Here is a 21190-nt window from a genome sequence, read left to right on the forward strand (position 1 = left end):
TCTGTTGGATGGTTAGCGTATTGTTGCACAAGTAATAAAAATTTCTTTCAATCAGAAAAAAGACTTTTGCAGTTATAAACATCTGTCAAGTTTTATTGTAAACTTTTATAAGATGCACTGTCAGTGAAACAGTTTTTCAGGCCTTTATGATCGATGAGATGTCCAAGTTGGATGATTAGAGCTGATTAGATGTTCTTGTAATAAACACGGCTAAAACTTGAGATGGATTTTCTTCAGTAAACTTTTGCAATTATAAGTCTCTGTTGGATGGTTAGTGTATTGTTGCACAAGTAATAAAAATTTCTTTCAATCAGAAAAAAGACTTTTGCAGTTATAAACATCTGTCAAGTTTTATTGTAAACTTTTATAAGATGCACTGTCAGTGAAACATTTAACAAGATTTGCAATTTCGATCCGTACTAGTATAGGTCGATAACGGTCAGATTCGATTATTACCGTCCAGTACAGATCTCGTATCATCTGATACAGAGTCAGGCTATGGTACCACCTAGTAGAGGGCAATCCACTTGTGTCTGGCGATATGGGTCCATACGTCAAACCCTATATCTATGCATATTTCAAATAGATTAGGTGAAATAAGCTGAACTACGGTTATTACTTCTAGTCTCATTAATAATTAGTTCTCGATGTAAAACACATCAAAGCTTCTTCACCAACCGAGGCAGTCATTGGTTATACAAATTTATCGATGGATCACAAGGAGACATCCTAGTTAAAGGTTATTATAAAATCATTTCTTCCCTTTCCTCGAAGAGAGGTTCTCCCTAAATTTTGAACCCAATCGTTGTCATGAGTGTTTGATGTAATTCATGCAAATGTATTGGATATATATACATGTCTAATGCATCAATCAGCTAGCGTAAGATGGTAAAAGAAGGGAAAAAAAGGCCCTGCAGCCATAGGAGGAGAAGCCTTATATGTAGGCCATTGGAATCTCTCACCACCAGCAAATCGTGTTCCTCTCTATCCATTGAAAAAGAGAGAGGTCATGTGGGTCTTGTGAAAAGAATAAGATGGTCATGTCCCATCTCTCGACTCATCAAGAGACGGCTGCATAAACCTTCTAACTTGTGTATTGTCATTGGTGGCAAATAACTCAGATCCCAATTCGAGAACTGATTGTTCTAATTCTGTTGGTATCACGACAGTTTCGATTCTACCTATTTTTTTTATATATATTTTTTAAGATACTGCTTAAATTAAACTATTGAAAGGGACAAATTCGTTGAACATTTTGATTTTCTTATTTTCCTATCGGATTCAGAGTTAAACCGAAACCATCAGTTTTGGTTCCAGATTCGACTGACTGGAACTACCGGTTTCGATTCTAGATTCTAAGATTTTCTTATTTTCTTATCGGATTCGGAGTTAAACCGAAACCATCAGTTTTGGTTACAGATTCCACTAACCAGAACCACCGGTTTCGATTCTAGATTCTAAGATTTTCTTATTTTCCTATCGGAGTTAAACCGAAACCATCAGTTTTGGTTACAGATTCCACTAACCGGAACTTTCGATTCTAGATTCTAAGATTTTCTTATTTTCCTATCGGAATTAAACCGAAACCATCAGTTTTGGTTCCAGATTCCACTAACCGGAACTACCGGTTTCGATTCTAGATTCTAAGATTTTCTTATTTTCCTATTGGAGTTAAACCGAAACCATCAGTTTTGGTTACAGATTCCACTAACCGGAACTTTCGATTCTAGATTCTAAGATTTTCTTATTTTCCTATTGGAGTTAAACCGAAACCATCAGTTTTGGTTACAGATTCCACTAACCGGAACTTTCGATTCTAGATTCTAAGATTTTCTTATTTTCCTATCGGAGTTAAACCGAAACCATCAGTTTTGGTTCCAGATTCCACTAACCGGAACTACCGGTTTCGATTCTAGATTCTAAGATTTTCTTATTTTCCTATTGGAGTTAAACCGAAACCATCAGTTTTGGTTACAGATTCCACTAACCGGAACTTTTGATTCTAGATTCTAAGATTTTCTTATTTTCCTATCGGAGTTAAACCGAAACCATCAGTTTTGGTTCCAGATTCCACTAACCAGAACTACCGGTTTCGATTCTAGATTCTAAAATTTTCTTATTTTCCTATCGGATTCGGAGTTAAACCGAAACCATCAGTTTTGGTTCCAGATTCCACTAACCGGAACCACCGGTTTCGATTCTAGATTCTAAGATTTTCTTATTTTCCTATTGGAGTTAAACCGAAACCATCAGTTTTGGTTACAGATTCCACTAACCGGAACTTTCGATTCAAGATTCTAAGATTTTCTTATTTTCCTATCGGAGTTAAACCGAAGCCATCAGTTTTGGTTCCAGATTCCACTAACCGGAACTACCGGTTTCGATTCTAGATTCTAAGATTTTCTTCTTTTCCTATCGGATACGGATTTAAACCAAAACCATCAGTTTTGGTTCCAGATTCCACTAACTGGAACTACCGGTTTCGATTCTAGATTCTAAGAATCAAAACCGAACCGTCAAAATATGCTTCCAATTTGATTCGGAATCTAGAATCTGTTGACCCTATACACAAAACATTTATGTGGAAGGAGGGTGTATGACCAGTCATATGCTTAAATTTAAGAAACAAAATTATTCAGCAGCCAAATGCCTTTCTTTCTCTCCATAAAATGATATAGCTTACTAGCTCTTATTTTCCTATAATCATACTCACTTAGACCCATTCCTTTTCTGCAGCTACAATATATGACAACAGCATTTTTCATCTGTTTTCTGCTTTGACAGCAACCACATTGTTGCTGCTTGGGATTAGAATGAACAACAACATGAGATACATTCAGACTTGGTATTTTAGGAGAAAAACCTAACACAGTGTCAGATTTTTTCATGCTTCTTGCCCTGAACTAAAAGGTGGTAAGAAAATCCATTTGCTAAAACATTGTATGCAATACCAAGAAGTAAGGAACTAACATTTTTATGATAGGATATCAAGGGCCAATATCACTAACTTGCCATCCGTAGTGAGCCAAAATTTACCACATCTTTTGTACCAATCTAGATCACTAATCTTACCTGCTACAAAATCTGAAGAAGTCATCCATGGTAAGAGAACTCTTTGAAAGCTTGAAATATCTTTATACTATAAAACTGCACAAAAAGGAATCAAGAATCACAGATTTGTGGCCAGAGGCTAAGCGATTACTTGAAATATAAACGAAAGAAGTTGATCTAGTCGTTATCAACAAAAAATGATCCAAAAGAAGTATGACAATTCTGAAAACAGAAGGGGCATAGTACCGGAGAAGCACTGAATCAAAAGATCTCATTGCTGATGTACTAGCTGAAAATCTGATCGAGCAAAGAAACAAAATATTGAATGGCAAACCTGAAAAAAATCTGGAGAACAGAAGTTGCAGAAAAGTTGATACATGAGGCCTTCACTACGAAGATTCCATTGAATGCTCAACTAAGAAAAGCACAATCCTAGGTCCAGGTAAAAAAGTTTCTTTCAAGATATTTTATTTTGACAGTGAAGGCGATGAACAGGTTGCAAGGCGACTAAACCCTCATTGACCAAGCAATTTGGAGAATGGATTCTTGCAGGTAATTCTCCATCTAATGATGGAAATTTAATGAAGGATGGAAATAAGAAATTAAATAAGATTGTGGCTATCACATGACTGTTTATCACCGAAAAAGCAAAAAAGGAGAAGAAAACACATGGAGAGACAAAATTATTTGTTGATTATACATATGTAAATTTTAGCATATTGGGAGATTTATATGCATAAATCAGTGATTTAAAAAACGCTAGACGCCAAAAGGTGCCAAGGTCCAAAAACGCCTAAGGTGCTAGGCACTCGCTCAGGCGCTCGCCCGAGCGAAGCGAGGCGCTAAAATATAAAAATATATAATATAATTAATAAATATAATTATTTAAAATTTTAAATAAAAATATATTATTAAATTAAAAAAAATCTAAGATACAAAATCACAATATCACAATATCACATTAACAAAAAGTTTTAAAATCAAAAGAATATATTATTAATCTATTAACAGTATTGAAAATTAATCATTTCAAATAAACTTAATATTAACAGTATAAGCCTGCTGACTGAGAAAAGAGGAAGCGGCGGCAGCGGCGAGCGACGGGAGGTGCGAGCGACGACAGAGGCAGCGTTTGCGAGCAGCGACAGCGGCGAGCAGCGGGAGCAGGAGCAGGAGCGGTGAGCAACGGGAGGCGCGAGCGGCGATAGAGGCAGCGTTTATGAGCAGCGACAGCGGCAGCGGGAGCAGGAGCGGCGAGCAGCGGGAGGCGCGAGCGGCGACAGAGGCAGCGTTTGCGAGCAGCGACAGCGGCGAGCAGCGAGATCGGGATCGGGAGCGGCAACGGCAACGACGAGGGTTAGGGTTGGGTTCTCACTTATATCGATTTTAGTTGGTTCGATTGAACCAACTAACCATCAGAGACCGAACCAGGACCGAACCAAACCTAAAATCTTGGTTCGGTCGTCTTGGTTAACCCAGGCGCTCGCCCGAAGCGCCCAACGCCTGGGCTCGGGCGAGCGCCCAGGCGGCGCCTGTTTGAAGCGCGCCACCTGGGAGATTAGCGAGGCGCTCGGGCCTCGCCTCGCCTCGCCCGAGTGCCTTTTTAAATCACTGGCATAAATCAAGAGAGTTGAAATGATCATATTGATATGAACCATTTTCCTTATGTCGTGAAGACAATTATGTGTGATCAAGCTGTCAGAGAGCACATTTGATTGGTTAACCTATCAATCACTTGATGTCCTTAAAGTCAGATATATTTCTCCTACTAAAGCATTTTGTTAATGGGCCTAGATGTAAGGTTATTCATATTTTTGTTAAAAGTAAAAGTTTATTGACAGAGACAAATTAATATCAAAATTCCTATATGAGAAACTATTCATTCTGCTCTCGCTACTCATCATTTTCATGTCAAAACATAGATGCACTATAATCAATAAAAGAAAGACTCACCAAAAGTCAGATTTCACCTCCTAGTGAACAGATTTGTTTTCTATTATTTGTTCTGTGATTATTTTGCAAAACACTGGGAAATATCTGCTGCTGAACATTATGCACCTGCAACTGCAGACATGTAACAAAGATTCTAGATACTAAAATATTATTTCTTTTGGACCCCCAAAGCATAAAATACTCTAATGAACTCTTATGAGTCTCGAGAATCTAGGAAGTTAGCTTCAGACAAAGAAAGTTTAACATTTATTGGAAGAAAGAAAGACCTTAAATCTGGAAAATGACTATATTGTCCATTAAAAAAATTCACTCAAATGTAGCCGTTTTGCCATATTTTGTCTAACTCATACATACCACACAGTATACCTGAACTTTTAAGAGATTAAAGATACAATACAAGAACTAGAAGCAGTACGGCAATAAAATGTACAGGCATCAAAAAAGGCTGACCTTGACAACAAGGGAAACGGTGTTCAAATCATATGTAAAGGCAAAACCTTATAACAGCAAGTAGACAAACAACAATCACAAAAGGAAATCTTGGATAACTGGAGATTGTGGAACAATGTCCAAAGAAGCATCTCCTCTTTGTCTATGCTTATGCCTTCTGTGATGGTGGCTACTCTTTGCTGAGTGCCTATGACTCTTCTCTTCATTATCCCTGTTCTGCCCAGAGCTTTCAATCCTTTCCTTGTGGTGATGTCTGCTCTTCCTAGAACTTGATTTTCCATGTTCTCTATCACCAAAACTGTTACTTTCTTTTTGCTGAGAAATTAATTCACTATTCTCAGATCCATCATTCTCTCTTCTTTGAGAAGTTCTGTCCGATGATGTTTTATGTGTCGATGATGGTTTCTTTTCATTTCTTAAAAGAACATCCCTGATTGCGCCAGATAACATATCATCCTTAGATTCCTTAGCTGTACTCAAATTAGAACTCGAAACACCATCTCCTTCATCCAACCTTATCACCACAGGTCGTGGTTTCGTGGGCTTTGCCTTTTCTGGAATAAGTGATTGTGCAGGGAGCTTCACAATGTCTTCAGTGTCTTCCCCATGACTGACAGGCAACAGTGGTTCATTAGCACATGGATAATCATTTGATTCAGACTTATCTTTGTCCATGGGAAGATAGTACAACCCATGTCGCTTACGATGTTCAGCAAGCAAAGAATTTGGCTCAATAGCTGTTGCAGAATCCTGGTTAGTCTCTGTAGAATGATGATTGCGTAAGGAAAATGAAACTGATGCACATGGATTGATATCATCATCACCTAAAATGTCCAAAAGTTCAGAAAGGTTTTCATTCAGAATCAGACCCTCAGGCACTGAAACTCTCTTCTGAGCATTTGTAGAGACAGGACCTAACTCTTCAGAAAATGCTGATTCCATGAGTTCCACCATTTTAGTGATCTTGTTATCCCTTGTTAATTCATGTCCCTCCTCGATATTCCAAAATTGAGTTCCCCGTATGATGAGAATTAGACCAAGAACATTCCTAGCTCGCTCCTGAACCTCCACTTCACCACACTCTGACAGCGGGCCCACCACTGTTTCAATCAGATTTAGCAGGCAAGAAATAGATTCATGCTTGAAAGTTTCCTGCTTTTCAATTGAATCAAAGAGGATGGCCTTATCAGCTGTAGCAACACCATCTCCAATCTCAAAAGCATTATTTTGATCACTAGAGCTTTTAGCAGCAACAAGATCAGATCCTTCTTGCTTCCCTCCTCTTTGATTTAAGGAATTGCCAATTGCCAGTGACTCGCCAGCTTGTATTTGCTCGATAAAAGAAATAAAAGAGTAGGCAAGAATCTTAAACACAGCTTGAACATAAACAGCTCTTACAAATGGCGGCAGGAGATTAGTCCTTGGCTGCAGCAGTGCCTCTACTAGCTCCAACGGGTTCCTCGAGAACTCAACATACTCGCCTGAAACCCAAGCAGCAGCAGACAGCACCTTACAGAGAAAAGGATTCCCAAGCAAAGCAGGATCGATCAAAAGGTTCCGAGCCACACGGATGAGCTCCGGCCTCGCATCCCTCACCCTCAATCCAACGTCCACTAGCTGCCTCTCGATCTCATCCCCTTTGGCAAAATGTGGATTCCTCACCATCTCACCGAGGAGAGATACATACCAATCAAAATCCACAATCAGCTCGTACACATTCCTCCCACAGGTTGCAAGCACCTCATCAAGAATCTCATTTGCAAACTCTGGGTCGGACTTGATGGCATATTTGATTAGCATGTTGCAGATATCGACCACGTTGCTGTCGCACAGCATCCCCATTATGAGGCGCAGTGCTTCACGCCGTATGTTAGTATCGGTATCGTTCAGCGATTGGATCACGACCTCCCTGCTGTCCTCCACTGCCCACGAGTGCGCCGGTCCAAGCATGTTTAGAGCTTGAAGGCCAAGGTACCGCAGGTTGGGATCATCGTCGGAGGCCAAGAATTCCTTGATCTTATCCACAGCCAGCCGGACTGCGGCATCGTGATCCAAGAGACTGGAGAAGACGGTGCGGATGCACTCAAAGACAAGAGATTTGGCAGTGAAGCGGCGGAGGAGCTGGCAGACGGGGTCGACAATGCGGGCGGCGACGCGGGGCTCCAAGGGGGCGAGACGGGCGAAGATCTTGAGAACCTTGATGGTGACCCAGTTGTTGCGGGAGTCGACAAGGAGGCGGTAGAACTCAGGGGCGAGGGGGAGGTACGGAGAGGGGTCGGGAGCCGCAAGGGCGAGCTCGCAGAAGGCGCCGATGGCAGCGGAAACGGCACGGGGATCCGATGACAGAGAGAGGCATTCGACGAGGGGCTTGAAGAGGACCGGGGCGGTGTCTGGGCAGACCGCAAGTGCACGTAGGGCGGTGGCGACGGCCTTGGGCCGGAGGGGGTTGGAGGACTGGTTGGAGAGGATGGGAACGAGGTCGGGGGCGAGGTGGCGGGCGAGGTCGGGGGACGAGGCCAGGGCGAGGAGGTGGAGGGCGGGGGCGGCGAGGGCGGGGGAATTGGAGGGTGAGGGGGCGAGGTGCTTGCGGAGTTGGTGGGTGGCGAGGGGGAGGAGGTCAGTGGAGGAGGGGTGGAAGGAGAGGGAGGCCGCGAGGTAGGCGGCGCGGGGCTGGGGGAGGGAGGTGGAGGGGAGGAGCTCTAGGGCGTGGAAGGCGGCCCAGGACATGTCGAAGTGGTGGAGGGAGGCCAGGTAGGTCAGCTTCTGGAGGGCCACCACCTTCGTGTCCAGGTCCGGCGATCGGATCTCGCGGCGAATCTCATCCAAGGCGCGGGCGATCGCCGCCGCCTCCAAGGCGGCGGAAGAAGAGGAGCGGAGGACTCGTATGACGTCGTCGAGGGATCGCTGGAACAGCGTATCGATCAAAGAAGGAGAGGCTGACGACGCAGACGCGGCCGCCATGGAGGGAAGGAGGAGGCGGGAGGAAGCCCAAAAAGGGTTTGGGATCGTCGCGTCACTGTGGCGTTACGTTGCCTTTGCCGATCGGTACATCTGATACTTCTTGACAGAGACTATGCTGACGATAAGAAGAAATACAAGATGAATAATGTCGGATGGTGTCAATCCATTGTAATCCTTTTCTTGGTAAATTTGAATGACAGATAATTAGAAATTTAATTTAATTTTTGATAGGACAATCCTCAGCTCCTCTTCGTGTCACTGAGTAGGGGTCACACCGTCCAAAAGATAATGTCTAAAACCAAATGCATACGGAGTTGGAGTAGGGGTGACGCCATACCTCGACATTAATAATTGGCAACATAATTCATCTTCACGAATCATTTTTTCCCTACCGACGAGAAGGGATTACTCTATGTCTAACCCAAGGCGATAAGAAAGTAAGTCCAGAAGCATCCTCACAACGGTTCACCGTGGACACTAGAGGATATATGTCAACAAATCACCCTCATTAATACCTTCATCATACGAGGCCTCGGTGAATGCACATCTAGATCGCTTATTGTCTAAGTATAAAACTCAAGCATCGAACCAAGTCAAGACAAGCAAGCAAAGGAAACTGTTAATATTATTGTTTTCCTCTCCTGTGGTTTCCTGGCTTAAGCATCGAAGGCATCGAGCCAAGACACACTATTAATATTATTGTTTTCCTCCCCCTCTGGTTTTCTGGCTTAAGCATCGAAAGCATCGAGCCTAAGACACATCGAGTGAATGTTTATTATGCAAAATCATCAATGTAGCCCGAAGGCGCAATAAGACTGTCAAGCAAAGGGGGCTGCCCAACTCCACTAAAAAATTGAGCCACTCCTAACGAATCATCTCTCCCTATAGTTTCCTTTGTCCAGCTCGCAACGCCTACGCCTACTCTCCACGTCAACCATGAGTCACCTTATTTTTATTATAAAATTTATTATTATTATTATTATTATTCTCAAATATTATGATCAAATTATCATGCGTGAATAATTGAACTGAGTAACCTTGTAACAAATTGAATCGAAGAAGCTAACTTCAAACTGAACTCCATCGAGAACACTATCGGCTCTGCATTATGTTTGAAAGTGACAACGACAATTGTCACGGTAATGACTCTGGTGATGTCAGGGGATTTTGTTATGCCTCATACACCATGCACATTAAATAATAACAGATATTACGTTCATCTTCTGTGGGCTAACTATCATTTCATAATGAAATTAACAATCATTCTCTAGTTACATTATTAGCCATCTATTAAATCAAGAAGTTGTAACGTTCATTATAGTACAAACATAATATTTCCAAAAGTTTCACTTCATTGTGAACATAGCAGGAATCACTCTGGTAAATAGTCTTGCAATGCAACGCCAAGCATATTTTAGAAACATCGGTTCATTGAAGATCTATAACCTACCTCGTCGATTTAGCATGCGATGATGCTGGCAAAAAAGCACCAGATATGGTTTCCAGGTCTGAAGCTTTAGAAGCTAATAAGGAATAGCAATGCAGTTCACCATAGGCGATTCTCGATGACAGCTAGAGTGACATCCTTCAGAGTTTCCTGCAGGTGAAAGTACAGGATTCAACTAAAATTGCTAAGCAAATAAGATGACGGCATTAACTACTGTCATTGCTAAGCTAATCTGATGGCCATTAGTGAAGTCCATCTGCCAGAAAAAGAAGTAATCATTTTTGCTTTGGGTGCAACTAAGATTGTGTTTGAAAATGAATGTCTGAATACATATGAAGTTGTGAAATGCTTTCAATGCTTGATGAATAATAGATGAAAACTATATCTTAAATATACATTGATGTGAGTTTTATTTGATAAAATTATATTTCAAAAGTTGATTAAATATTATGTAATAAATTTACCCTTCTAATATTTTGAATATCTATTCAAAAATAAAAATTTTATTTTTATTTAAATAAATAAATATATATATGCAATCTTACAAAAAATTTCATATAACATAGATATAAAATAAATATAATTATATAAATAAATAGAAATAATTTTAAAAATAAATAAATAAAATTTTACCTTATAAAAGACATAAATCATATTAGTTTCTCATCAAATCATGTTGATAATTTTGTGATTTTGGATAACTCTATATGGTATTTTAGGAATCTAAAAAATTATATTAACATCCTGCAAATGCTAAAATGCTAATGTTATCTTAAGGTAGCATCTTTGAACATTTGCAATGCAGTATCTAGACCAAATACAATTTGAAAAAAACTTATCGAACACCAAATCACATTTAAAATATACATTAGACCTTCAATGCATATTTTAAATGTGTTCCCAAATGCACATTAAGTCTTGATGGCCATCAACAAAAGAATATGTGATATTTCAGGATGAGCACAAAATGGAATACAGAAAACTAAAAGGGAAAAACAGATTGTTGCGCATCATACCGGAGAATGATCCTTCAGCCCAAGAGAAAGCACCAAATGCATAGAAGAGCCAGAGCAACTGCAGAAGTAAATTTGAATTATAATGGTACTCATCTAATGAGTGACATGAGGCATTACATTGCTAATATCAGTTTCACAAGTGCACAGAAACGTTGTAAAGATCTTACTAGTAACTAGCAATGCAATATTAACATCCAAATCTTGTGCCAAATTTTCAACCAAAGCAAATTTGGGCAAGAGACTGACTTAATTCGTCTGCATGAAAACAATTACAAAACGAACTCATGCAAGGAAAGAGCAATCTCTTTTGACTCTTATATTTTTCGATCAAGAGCATAGAAGACAGTTTCAGATATGAAGTATTAATCTAAAGGAGAAAATGTAGGCTAACAAGCCAATGCTACCCAACCCTTAGTGCAAGCAAACAATACTACACATGTATATAAAATTGTAAACACTGTTATGTAACATATGGAACTCCTCCGTTTGCAAAATCATCTAATCGCAGATCTCTTCCATTCAGCACAATATCATCACAACTAATAAAGCATTTTCAATGAAAATTCAATTTCTATATTGTTGTGGAAAGAAGATTATAATTTTACAAGCATCTATTGACATAAATCAAAACAAAAAAAAGAATTCTGAAGAAAAAGTGATTTCTACATTGTTGTGGAGATAAGATAATAATTTTACAAGAATCTATTAACACTTAGTCACAAACATAAAAAAAACATGCAAAAGCAGGTAACTTTACAACCAATGATTTAGCACTTAGTGATGGATTCTAGTAGTCCAAATAAGGGCAGTAAAACGAGAGGGATGAGATGAAATCCTAAGAATGTCATAGCAAAGAAGCATATTATGATCATCATATTTAATATATCAATATCTACTTCCAAAAGACCGTTCAAGAGTGAGCTTTGGTACCACATAAGGTTTCTCCTTTCTGACATGGTACCAAAGCTATGACTCAAGTCATGGAACCACAGCGTTTTCATCAAGGCTAAGTCTGCCTATATTTAAGCCGTGACCATCCTAAATCTACATCACTAGAAGCCTCTAGCCTACCCTTTTTTTCCTCTTTGTCCCAATGGCTATTTGGAGTTAAATTAAATAGGGCCTTTATTGTAAAATCATGAGCAGTTCAGCTCCAAAGGTCAACACATGAATCATGGTCTAATAGTACAAAAAAACTTTGATTAGGATGGCGTGATTCATGTTATCTTCAATCCAACAATTTAGCTCCACAACCATGCTAGAAGTCTATAACAGTATTTAATAGGTGGATGCTATCTCAACTCCCGAACTATTAATAGAATGCTGGGATTAAAAATCCATTCTAAATTGTGATATACAGATAATGCATCTGCTTCTTTTTGGAAGGTCGAGTTTTGCTATCATAAATGGAAACAAACTGTAGCCGCAAAAAAGTGAAATGAAAAATAATGTTGATTATGGGCATACCTATTACATAGTCTCCATCTAGGAAATAATGGATATATAAAATTTAACACGCAGAGATAAAAACTGACCTTATATGTTCAATCAACTGGCGACCACATGCAATAAGCCATGGCTGTGTATGAAATGAAGGCCCATTATCATCAAACCCAACAAGACAATAGTAACATTGACTAATCCTGAAACATCTACACTTACCTCATCTCTTTTACCAAATATAATGGAGACACTGTAAGTTGGATCGGTCAATACACTTTCCTCCTTCCTGTCTCCATTATGAAAATTTACCATCAGTCACTAAGTAAGAATTATGACTTTCTGGAATGCAAGTTAGCTAGCACAATTAAAGAGACTTTGATGTTAGCTAGCATCACCAAGAGATGCAAGTATTCTTCTAAAGCAGGTGATTACATCAAAACTGTTTCAATGTTACTGCAAATGGATGCTAGTCTTGATCATTACTGATTAGCTTGATATATTTTCTATGCACTGTCTCATTCAACTGAATACCTGAAATATTTATTTAGCTCATGGAATCCTATTATGAACCGCTAACCATTTATCAGCAAATTGTCAGTCATAACACCTTCAAGTTGAACAACAAAGTAATCAAGCACAATCATATTAACATTCATAGAACACTCTCTCTCCGTAGTTAAGGACATTAACACCAAAGGAAAACAATTCAAATTCATCCATTGTCCGCTCTTCACTTATATGCCAAATTCTAAGGTTATCTCACTATAATTTCAATCAGGGTCTGAATCTGAACGTGTAAGGCATGGAACTTGGTGGCAGGTCCAGAATAATGAGTAGAGATATGGATACCAAAGGTTGTCATTAGTACTAAAAACTATTAATATACAATAAGGAAAAAAATGCTGACCTGGCATGCAGTATTGTCCCCATGCATCCAATCTGGGTCACTATGACCTATGGCAGTTTTTTAGCACCAAACCTTCCTTCAAATAAGATATGCATAAAAGTAATCATACTAACCAGAAATTTATCATCATACTTGCAGATTATAATTTCTGTTTTATTCCCCTACAGTGCAAATAAAGCATCATTTAGGCCACAAAATTTAAGATAAATGTTGAATGTATGTCAATAAATTTTAAGCATGTATTCATAATTTTGGATCATATAAAGCCATGCAACCAATATATATAAAGGATACAGACAAAGTAGGAGGACAATATGTTCACACTAAAGCCACCAAAAGGTCAAATTTAATTAAACAAGGGAAATGAAACAAAAGTATTGGATGCTAGTTTGTGATGAATAATAAATATAACTGAACAAGAAAACACACAAGGTTTACAATATCGGTCCATTGCAGATATGGATCGGTAGAAGAAACAGAATGATCCCGGTAGAGGTACCAACACTTGTTACAAGTCGATATTGTTTAGACTAGAGAAAACAAGAGAAAAGAGAGAGGGAAGAGGAGGATGAAGAGGAGGCAAAGGATAGACCATATTTATAACAACAAAAACAACAACAAAGCCATGATATCCCAACTATTTGGGGTTGACTACATATTGTTTTTGCTGCCATTGGGCTCTATATAAAGCCAAGGATAGACCAAATTTATGAATATGAAACAAAGTCATGAGAATAGACCATATTAAACATGGCAGTAGCCAATCAAAACAAAAAAGAAGTGTAGAATCATGCTTTCATAGAATAAAAAGATAAATAGAGAGAGATAAAAAAAACACAGTTCCTGATACACTGAGCACATAGAAGAGTCAATGTAAGCAACATAATGCACCAAAGAATCATTAAAAGGAATAACATGACACATGCCACTCCAAGTTCATGAAATGGCTCCTAAGAAGCTAGATAAATCCAAAAGAATTTTATTTTTCTCCCCTAATCCTTTCAATTTTTCATATAAGTTCCTCGGTTCTTATTTAAATGAAAGTCCCCTAAATCCACTTAACCTGTGCAAACAAGTCTCTTCTATTAAATCTGGGAAAATATTTTAAAAAAATGTGTTAGATTACTCACATCATCATCTTCTAGGATATTTTTATCAATAAAACAAAATATTCTTGGACTGTTTTGCCAATAAATATGAGTCTTATATATCTCAACATGCCAAATCCTAAGACATGCTCATCATTTTGGACTTGGCTTGTCAAGTCATAAGCTGACTTGAGTTTGACCTAGAGGTAAAAGGATCTCTTCATAGGTTAGGTCGAGTTAAACTGATAATAGTTAGAAACTTAGAAGAAAATACACAAAAGTACTAACATTGGAGAGAACAACAAAAGATAATTAGAGGGACTTTCATACAAATAACAAGAAATGGAGAGCATACAAAATTTGGAAGATATGAGGTGAAGATGATGAATTTCTTGATTACAGGATAAATGATTCCTACTAAAATGACAGACTACATATGTATTCTAGAGAATAAAAGCGTTAATTAACAAAAATTGAAACTGCACCAACTACAACAATAACAAAACTGTAAATTTCAACTATTTAGGGTCAGCTACATGGATCCTTTTCGCCATTGAGTATAAAAAATCATATATTTAGTTAAGTTTAAAATATTTAAATATTTATTTATAATTTTTATTAAGATCTTTTTAGGTCTTCCTCTGTCTTTCCTCGTACCACTAATATTAATCAATTCATCTTTTTTAACTATCACATTCATATGTCTCCTATGCATATGTCCATACCATCTTAAACAATTATCTCATTTTATCCGCTATCGAAGTGATACCTAAATTTTTTTTCTATCATTTCTAGTAAATCCACACATAAACTTTTTGTATATGTTGATTTTTAACTGCCTAACAATCAGCAACTAATATTCAAAATATTATGTGAGCTCATAATGATTCTACCTGACTGTAAAATTAGAAATTTATTAGTTTCTACAACTAGTCATCAAGCATATAAGGGCAAGAAATTTAACATAATTAGAAGTCACGTATCACTGCCATTACAATCATAGCATATCACCAATTTTAAAATTCAACAAACCTTGATATCCAAAGAAACTGCATTGTGAGCGACGGGGAAGCGAAAAGACTGACCTGAATCCATTGTTCTCTCTGTTTAACAGTAAGCCTACGTAAAAAGGAATTAGTTTTGCAGGCCTCCGGTAGTTTCACTTAGGAATAAGAGAGAGAATTGAAATGTAAATGTATTTAGACATATCAATAAAAAGCATTCTACATCCAACTCTAAAATGCCATGAAACTAAGAATACTTGGATGAAAAGAATTTCCAACTTAAGAATCATTACTGGCATAGAAAGATAATATTTTTCTCTTTTCTGTTACAATAGAAGACCTAAGCCGGTTACCAACAAATAATCGTTCTAATAAATATTCAACTTAGTAACAAGAAAGAACCAGCGAAATCATGCAAAAAGGCGAAAGAATCATTTGACACCAATAATCAAACAGATAGGAGGGTTTGATAACACAAAGAAGACCTGATTATTCGTTCAAAGTCTTAATCGCCGACGGAGGGACGTATCAGCGGGGAGGAGAAAACGATTGCTTCCAAGGTAAGCCAAGTTAGGGGTTGAGAACATGGTTCAAGAATTTGGTGGAAGTTAGTCCTAACCCCTTGCTTTAAGGGGTATGATTGTGAAATCATCTGGCTTCCAAATCCCAATTCTTGATCAGGGACTCATCCATCCCCTACGGCATAAACAAAAGAAGAAATAGGACTACCACAGAAGAGGAGCAGGCTACCTCAGGCTGCAGAACTCGAACCTGGCAGCGGCCGGCGGCGATGTCGTCCTCGGGCGTCTCAGCCTCGTGATGTGGAGTAATAAGCAACAGCGGCTTCCAACGAGGAGGATTCGCTAGTGGCGTCAAGAAGGATGAATTCCAAAGGATGCACGGCGGCCGGCAGCAACGGGTAAAATGGAGGGAGGAAGGGCTCCGTTTTGGGCCGTTCTGGCTCAGGAGCTCGCTCAGACCAGCCCAATCCCTACCCAATTTGTTAACCAAACTAATGGGCCTGGGCATATCATGGCCCAATAAAAGTCCAACTATAATCCAGTTTCCAACATATTATATATATATATATATATATATATATATATATATATATATATATATATATATATATATATATATATATATATATATTAGTGGGACGTTTATAGGCCTAGTGATATTGTGGGGTAGAGACAGCCATATCCAGGATACATGTAGAGCATTGAACAATGCAGGGACCCTACCTAGCACCTACAAGTGTCTCCAAGCTCATGAGCATGGAGACCACCACAGAGTTGATTCTAGTTGGTGTCACGGTGAGACTGTCAAAGAGTCATGAAAGTTTCCCTAGATCTAGTGGTCCTTACAAACGATATGTTGGAATATTTGGTGGTCACTATATGTCTCAACGTGTCTGCAACTTGGAACTGTGATAATACCATCGATCAAGAGTTGAATCGGGTTTCTAAAATAATATAATTCATTTTTTTATTTCAGAACAAAATAATAATAATAACCGGATAAGAGACGAATACAACGTCAATCACGCCAACATCTCCATCCAACTTTCACTTCACCGGCTCTGCGCGTAAAGGTGGCGGCACAAATAAGCTCTGCTGTCTTCTCCTCCCATCTTTTGTCCTTTCAATCAAAGCTTGTGAGTCAACAACGCATACATTGTGTCGTATTTGTACAAAACCACTCATTCCTGCAACTTTTGACCTGGGAAAAGGTCCTCAGAGATGAACGAGGAAGCAATTAGTATGTTAGGAAACTGCAGAGGTGTGAAGAGGAGAAACCTCATAGGCAGCCTCAGGAAGACCTTAACTACTGTGGATGACAATTCTGAGAGAAAGATCTTTGTTACGACACCGGAGGTTGTAAGCCAATTCTTGAATTTGCAGAGTTGAAGGAAGAGTTGATTCTTGCACTAATGTTGAAATCTCTCTCTCTCTCTCTATCTCTCTCTCTCTCTCTCTATATATATATATATATATATATATATATATATATATATATATATATATATATATCTTTCTCACACACACAGTCATCATGGGTTTTCTAACGAGGCTATCAGGTCAAGTCTTCACCTGGAGTGGGTGTAACGCAGGTTCGTCAACCGCATGCAGTGCACACTGAAGTCACTCGCTCTTCACTTTGTGAAATGACTGTTTGGGTGTAGGAGAGGCGTTTCGCCCGTGTTAATGCGTGGATGCCGGCGACCAATGGCGACGTCCCGAATTAGTCCGGTCCCGGAGATATAAGATTACTCAGGAGGTCTCCGAGAGGAGGGAAATAGCAGAAAGAGATCCGATTGGTGTCGACCCGAGATGTTTCCTGTTCACTTCGAGCAGGATCAGCATTGCCTTGAGGTGCTCTTATGCTCTTCCTGCACAAGCATTAAGCGTCGAGAGATGTTCCCGACCCAATCCATGATAAAGTTAGTAGAGTGATGATCACAATAATAACCTTGCCCCTCTAGGCTATAAGACTTGCTTATATACCTAATTGGTGGATGAAGGATGACTAATTATTTGTTCCCTCAGAACATATCTTCTTGATAACTATATTATGAAAGGACAATTGGGAGCGCATCATTTGTCAGGACAGGAGTATACCTAAAATGAGCATGGATAGAGTTCGGTGTCAGGCACTTGAATAGGAGAGTTGAGTCATGTCGTTTAGGATTAATGCTCCCTATGATCAGCCGTGTGAGCCTTTTTGAAATCATGATCGAGAGCGACAGATCTCTGGTGACCGATGACTCGATTAAGGGGGAAAACAAAAGAATGGGTCTGACTACCAATGTATCGATGATTGACTCATGTGATCTTTTCAGGGATCACACTCTCGTCGATCGCCACGAGAGATGACGTAAGCTCTCACGTGCGTGTCAACCCTCGGGTGGTTGTCTATGATTAGGGAAGTCAATAATTCAATGCTTATGCCATTGCTTTCCGTGTCAGCCGTGAACCATGCAGCTACAATAGCATTGCTAACATCCTATTGTTTCACCAAGTCTTGATTAATACCCTATTTATTCTAATCGCTAATAGAGCTTGTCCATCATCCATACTTTTAGGCTTGCATTGTCTCAGTCATCTAAGTAGAGGAGCATCAAACGAGATCTAGAAAATGAGGACACCAATAATCCACCTTCTCCTACATAGCTAAGCTACACACATGCGACAAAGATAAGGACCAGAAAATGAGGACCCATGAGATGTGTGTTAAGTACTACACCATTGTAGCTTCTGTTCTTGATTCTTCCTATACCCTAACATTTCCCCAACCTTCTCAGAAGAGGTGCTTATTTCCATCACCAGAGTTTAACCAGAGAAGACACCCTCTCAGCTCCATTGTAGCAGTAGTTGTAAGCCCAGTCGTACAAGCACTAGACAAAGAGGACCGTTCTAAGAAGTTATCACTACAGCAGAAGTATCAGTCTTACTGTAATCAAAAGATCCTAAGCCAGCTGCATGTGTTTCACAGATATATAGGACTGTACAGGGATGATCTGGTAATATCGTATGAAGGTAACATGATGAAGAAGGAAGAGAGGACAAGCGCAATCTGAGCCTACACAACTTTTTCGTGGGTTGTGTTCTCCTGTAGTAGTAGCAGTAGAACCTGCACAAACAATCAAGCTACTGTGGAATATAGTATTGGCAGTTCATTCTAGCCATCCCATCTCATCTCCGTCTCAGAGCGCGCAGGTGTGGCTGTGACTTCCCTTTCCCCCACACGGTCTGATGAAGTCTATCTCTCTACGTAAACCACCTCAGATCCTCGTATATAAATACAAACACTGATACCCAGAATGAACTCAGATGCACCATCTCTCTCTCTCTCTCTGAGTGTGCCTAGAGGTGATATAGAACATAGGGGCTGTGAAGGACACACACAATTAAGGATAGGTTATGGAGATGGCCGGCGTCGGGTGTCAGACAAAGGCCACCAGCAGTCCAGGCCTTAAGCTCTTCGGATTCCAGGTCTCCGACAGCGACAACGCCACGAACGGCTCGGGGGATGTGGCGGCAGCAGACAGCTCCTCCTCTGCTTCCGGCAGCGTCGCAGGCGGTGGAGACGTGAGGAAGTACGAGTGCCAGTACTGCTGCCGCGAGTTCGCCAACTCCCAGGCTTTGGGCGGCCACCAGAACGCCCACAAGAAGGAGCGGCAGCAGATGAAGCGCGCCCAGGTGCACCATCACCACCCACACATGGCGTCACCACACCGCTCGCCCGCTGGTAACTTCTACCACCAACCCATCGCCTCCGCCTTCTCCCTGCCGCCGCCGCACCTCCTCTCGCCTGTTCCTCGACCTCCTTCCCCTGCTACGACGGCGACGATGACGACGGTTGTGGGCCTCCAGGCGACTGCCGCCGGAAGTTGGGTCTACTATGCTCGCGCCGCCCCGCCCCTTCCCCTGTCGCGCGCTTGCGTCGTCCCGCGGGCGGTACCAACCTACTACTCCTACGCCGAAGACAGTGGCAGCGAGCTGTTCTACGACGATGGCCGACCGACCAGTGGACCCACTCTCCAGGGTGCGGCTCCAGCGGACGGTGGGGCGGAGGACTCGTACGGGTTGGACCTCCACCTCAGCCTCGCTCCCGCTCGTTCATGAATCGGTCTCGACACGGCGATGCTCCCGTGCTTTCTTTTGTGTCGTACGACCGAGTTCTATGAATTCTATTGGACTTTTAGTTCCCTAAATTTCTGATTTCCCAATTTTCCATGTGATTCTCTTCTCCACTGGGTGATTTAAACCCCATACTTGAATGGCGCCAACAAGATTTTCTAGAACACAAAAAGATTTAGAAGAAAAGCTTAGCGAGTCTGCTCAGTGAACGAAACGAGCGGATTCGGTGTCTCGGCTCGTCGCGGAATCAGTGAGTGCGGTGGTTCAGAAGCTGCCTCGACCAGCGTACAACGGCCGACGCACTCGACCAATCACTAACGTCAAAAGGACACGAGGCGGACGATGACACGAAGTACAGAAGAAGTGGCTGAGCCCACCTTTGGGTCGGATCCCGACAGCCTCCATGGAATCCGAAGTACCATTCCCATGTAGCTTGAAGCGAGGGACTTGTACGCGTGTGCGTTGCCACTGCAAGTGTTTTCTCCCCTGTAAAGCTCCAAAAAACAAATAAATATCGAATATATTTTATCGTATGAATTGTAAGATGTGGTATGTCAAACACTATGTTTCTCAATTAATTTTCTTCTAATGGTTCCACAAAATTATAATTTACATTCATCTCATCACAAAATAAGAGGAATTGTTGCTACAAACATGAGTGGAAGACGAATAACAAAAGAAAGAAAGATAAGAAAGAGGAAAAAAAATACAAACAATAAAAAAGAATTTAATGTCCCCTTTTAGTTAACAAAATATTAATAATAATTTGTGAAATGCAGTTACATAAAAGAATTGGATATGAAATGTAGTGATAAGTAACTGTATTAATCATAATTAATTCTCAAAAAATACTTGATTAATGGAGTTAAGAGATTTAATATTGTTGCTGAGTTATATATATATATATATATATATATATATATATATATATATATATATATATATATATATATATATATATATATAATATTATATATATTTCTCATTCATAATTATAGCACGGTAAAAAGACATGTTTAAATCGTTTGATGAAAACTTACAATGATAAAGCAAATTGCCTATGCTTCCGAATAGCATCATTCTGATGTATAAAGTATATATATATATATATATATATATATATATATATATATAGAAAAAAGAGCTTATGCTGTGTCAGGTGAGTTCGTTAAAAGAATAATAATTAACAATAATTTCAGTACTTATTTATGGATAATTATAAAAGTA

The 21190-nt window shown here is 39.7% G+C and overlaps 3 protein-coding genes across 6 annotated transcripts; 1 reads left to right on the plus strand and 2 right to left on the minus strand.

Moving 5' to 3' along the window:
* Positions 1 to 5278: 5278 nt before the first annotated feature.
* On the minus strand, positions 5279 to 8522 carry LOC103980792 (AP-3 complex subunit delta). Its single transcript, XM_009397292.3, has one exon. The coding sequence runs from the start codon at positions 8413 to 8415 to the stop codon at positions 5530 to 5532; it is 2886 nt and encodes a 961-aa protein (XP_009395567.2). The 5' UTR covers positions 8416 to 8522; the 3' UTR covers positions 5279 to 5529.
* A 1114-nt stretch (positions 8523 to 9636) lies between these two features.
* On the minus strand, positions 9637 to 16244 carry LOC103980793 (uncharacterized). 4 transcript variants are annotated; one of them, XM_065103085.1, is made up of 9 exons: positions 16071 to 16244; positions 15806 to 15872; positions 15349 to 15435; positions 13342 to 13389; positions 13229 to 13275; positions 12541 to 12607; positions 12414 to 12457; positions 10879 to 10936; positions 9637 to 10012 (listed from the first exon to the last, which is right to left on the minus strand). In XM_065103085.1, the coding sequence occupies exons 3-9, from the start codon at positions 15409 to 15411 to the stop codon at positions 9962 to 9964; spliced, it is 378 nt and encodes a 125-aa protein (XP_064959157.1). In that variant the 5' UTR covers positions 15412 to 15435; positions 15806 to 15872; positions 16071 to 16244; the 3' UTR covers positions 9637 to 9961. The 4 variants fall into 4 exon arrangements, with proteins under 4 accessions (XP_064959157.1, XP_009395570.1, XP_009395568.1 ...); XM_009397295.3 differs by having other exon boundaries at positions 15806 to 16016; positions 16092 to 16237; XM_009397293.3 differs by lacking the exon at positions 15806 to 15872 and having other exon boundaries at positions 16071 to 16243.
* Positions 16245 to 19007: 2763 nt separating this feature from the next.
* Positions 19008 to 20037, plus strand: LOC103980794 (zinc finger protein GIS3-like). Its single transcript, XM_009397296.3, has one exon. It carries the CDS (start codon positions 19244 to 19246, stop codon positions 19946 to 19948), a length of 705 nt encoding a protein of 234 aa, XP_009395571.2. The 5' UTR covers positions 19008 to 19243; the 3' UTR covers positions 19949 to 20037.
* Positions 20038 to 21190: the final 1153 nt, after the last annotated feature.

This window comes from Musa acuminata, chromosome BXJ2-4 (genome assembly GCF_036884655.1).
Source record: "Musa acuminata AAA Group cultivar baxijiao chromosome BXJ2-4, Cavendish_Baxijiao_AAA, whole genome shotgun sequence".
In the NCBI taxonomy this organism is placed as follows: Eukaryota; Viridiplantae; Streptophyta; class Magnoliopsida; order Zingiberales; family Musaceae; genus Musa; species Musa acuminata.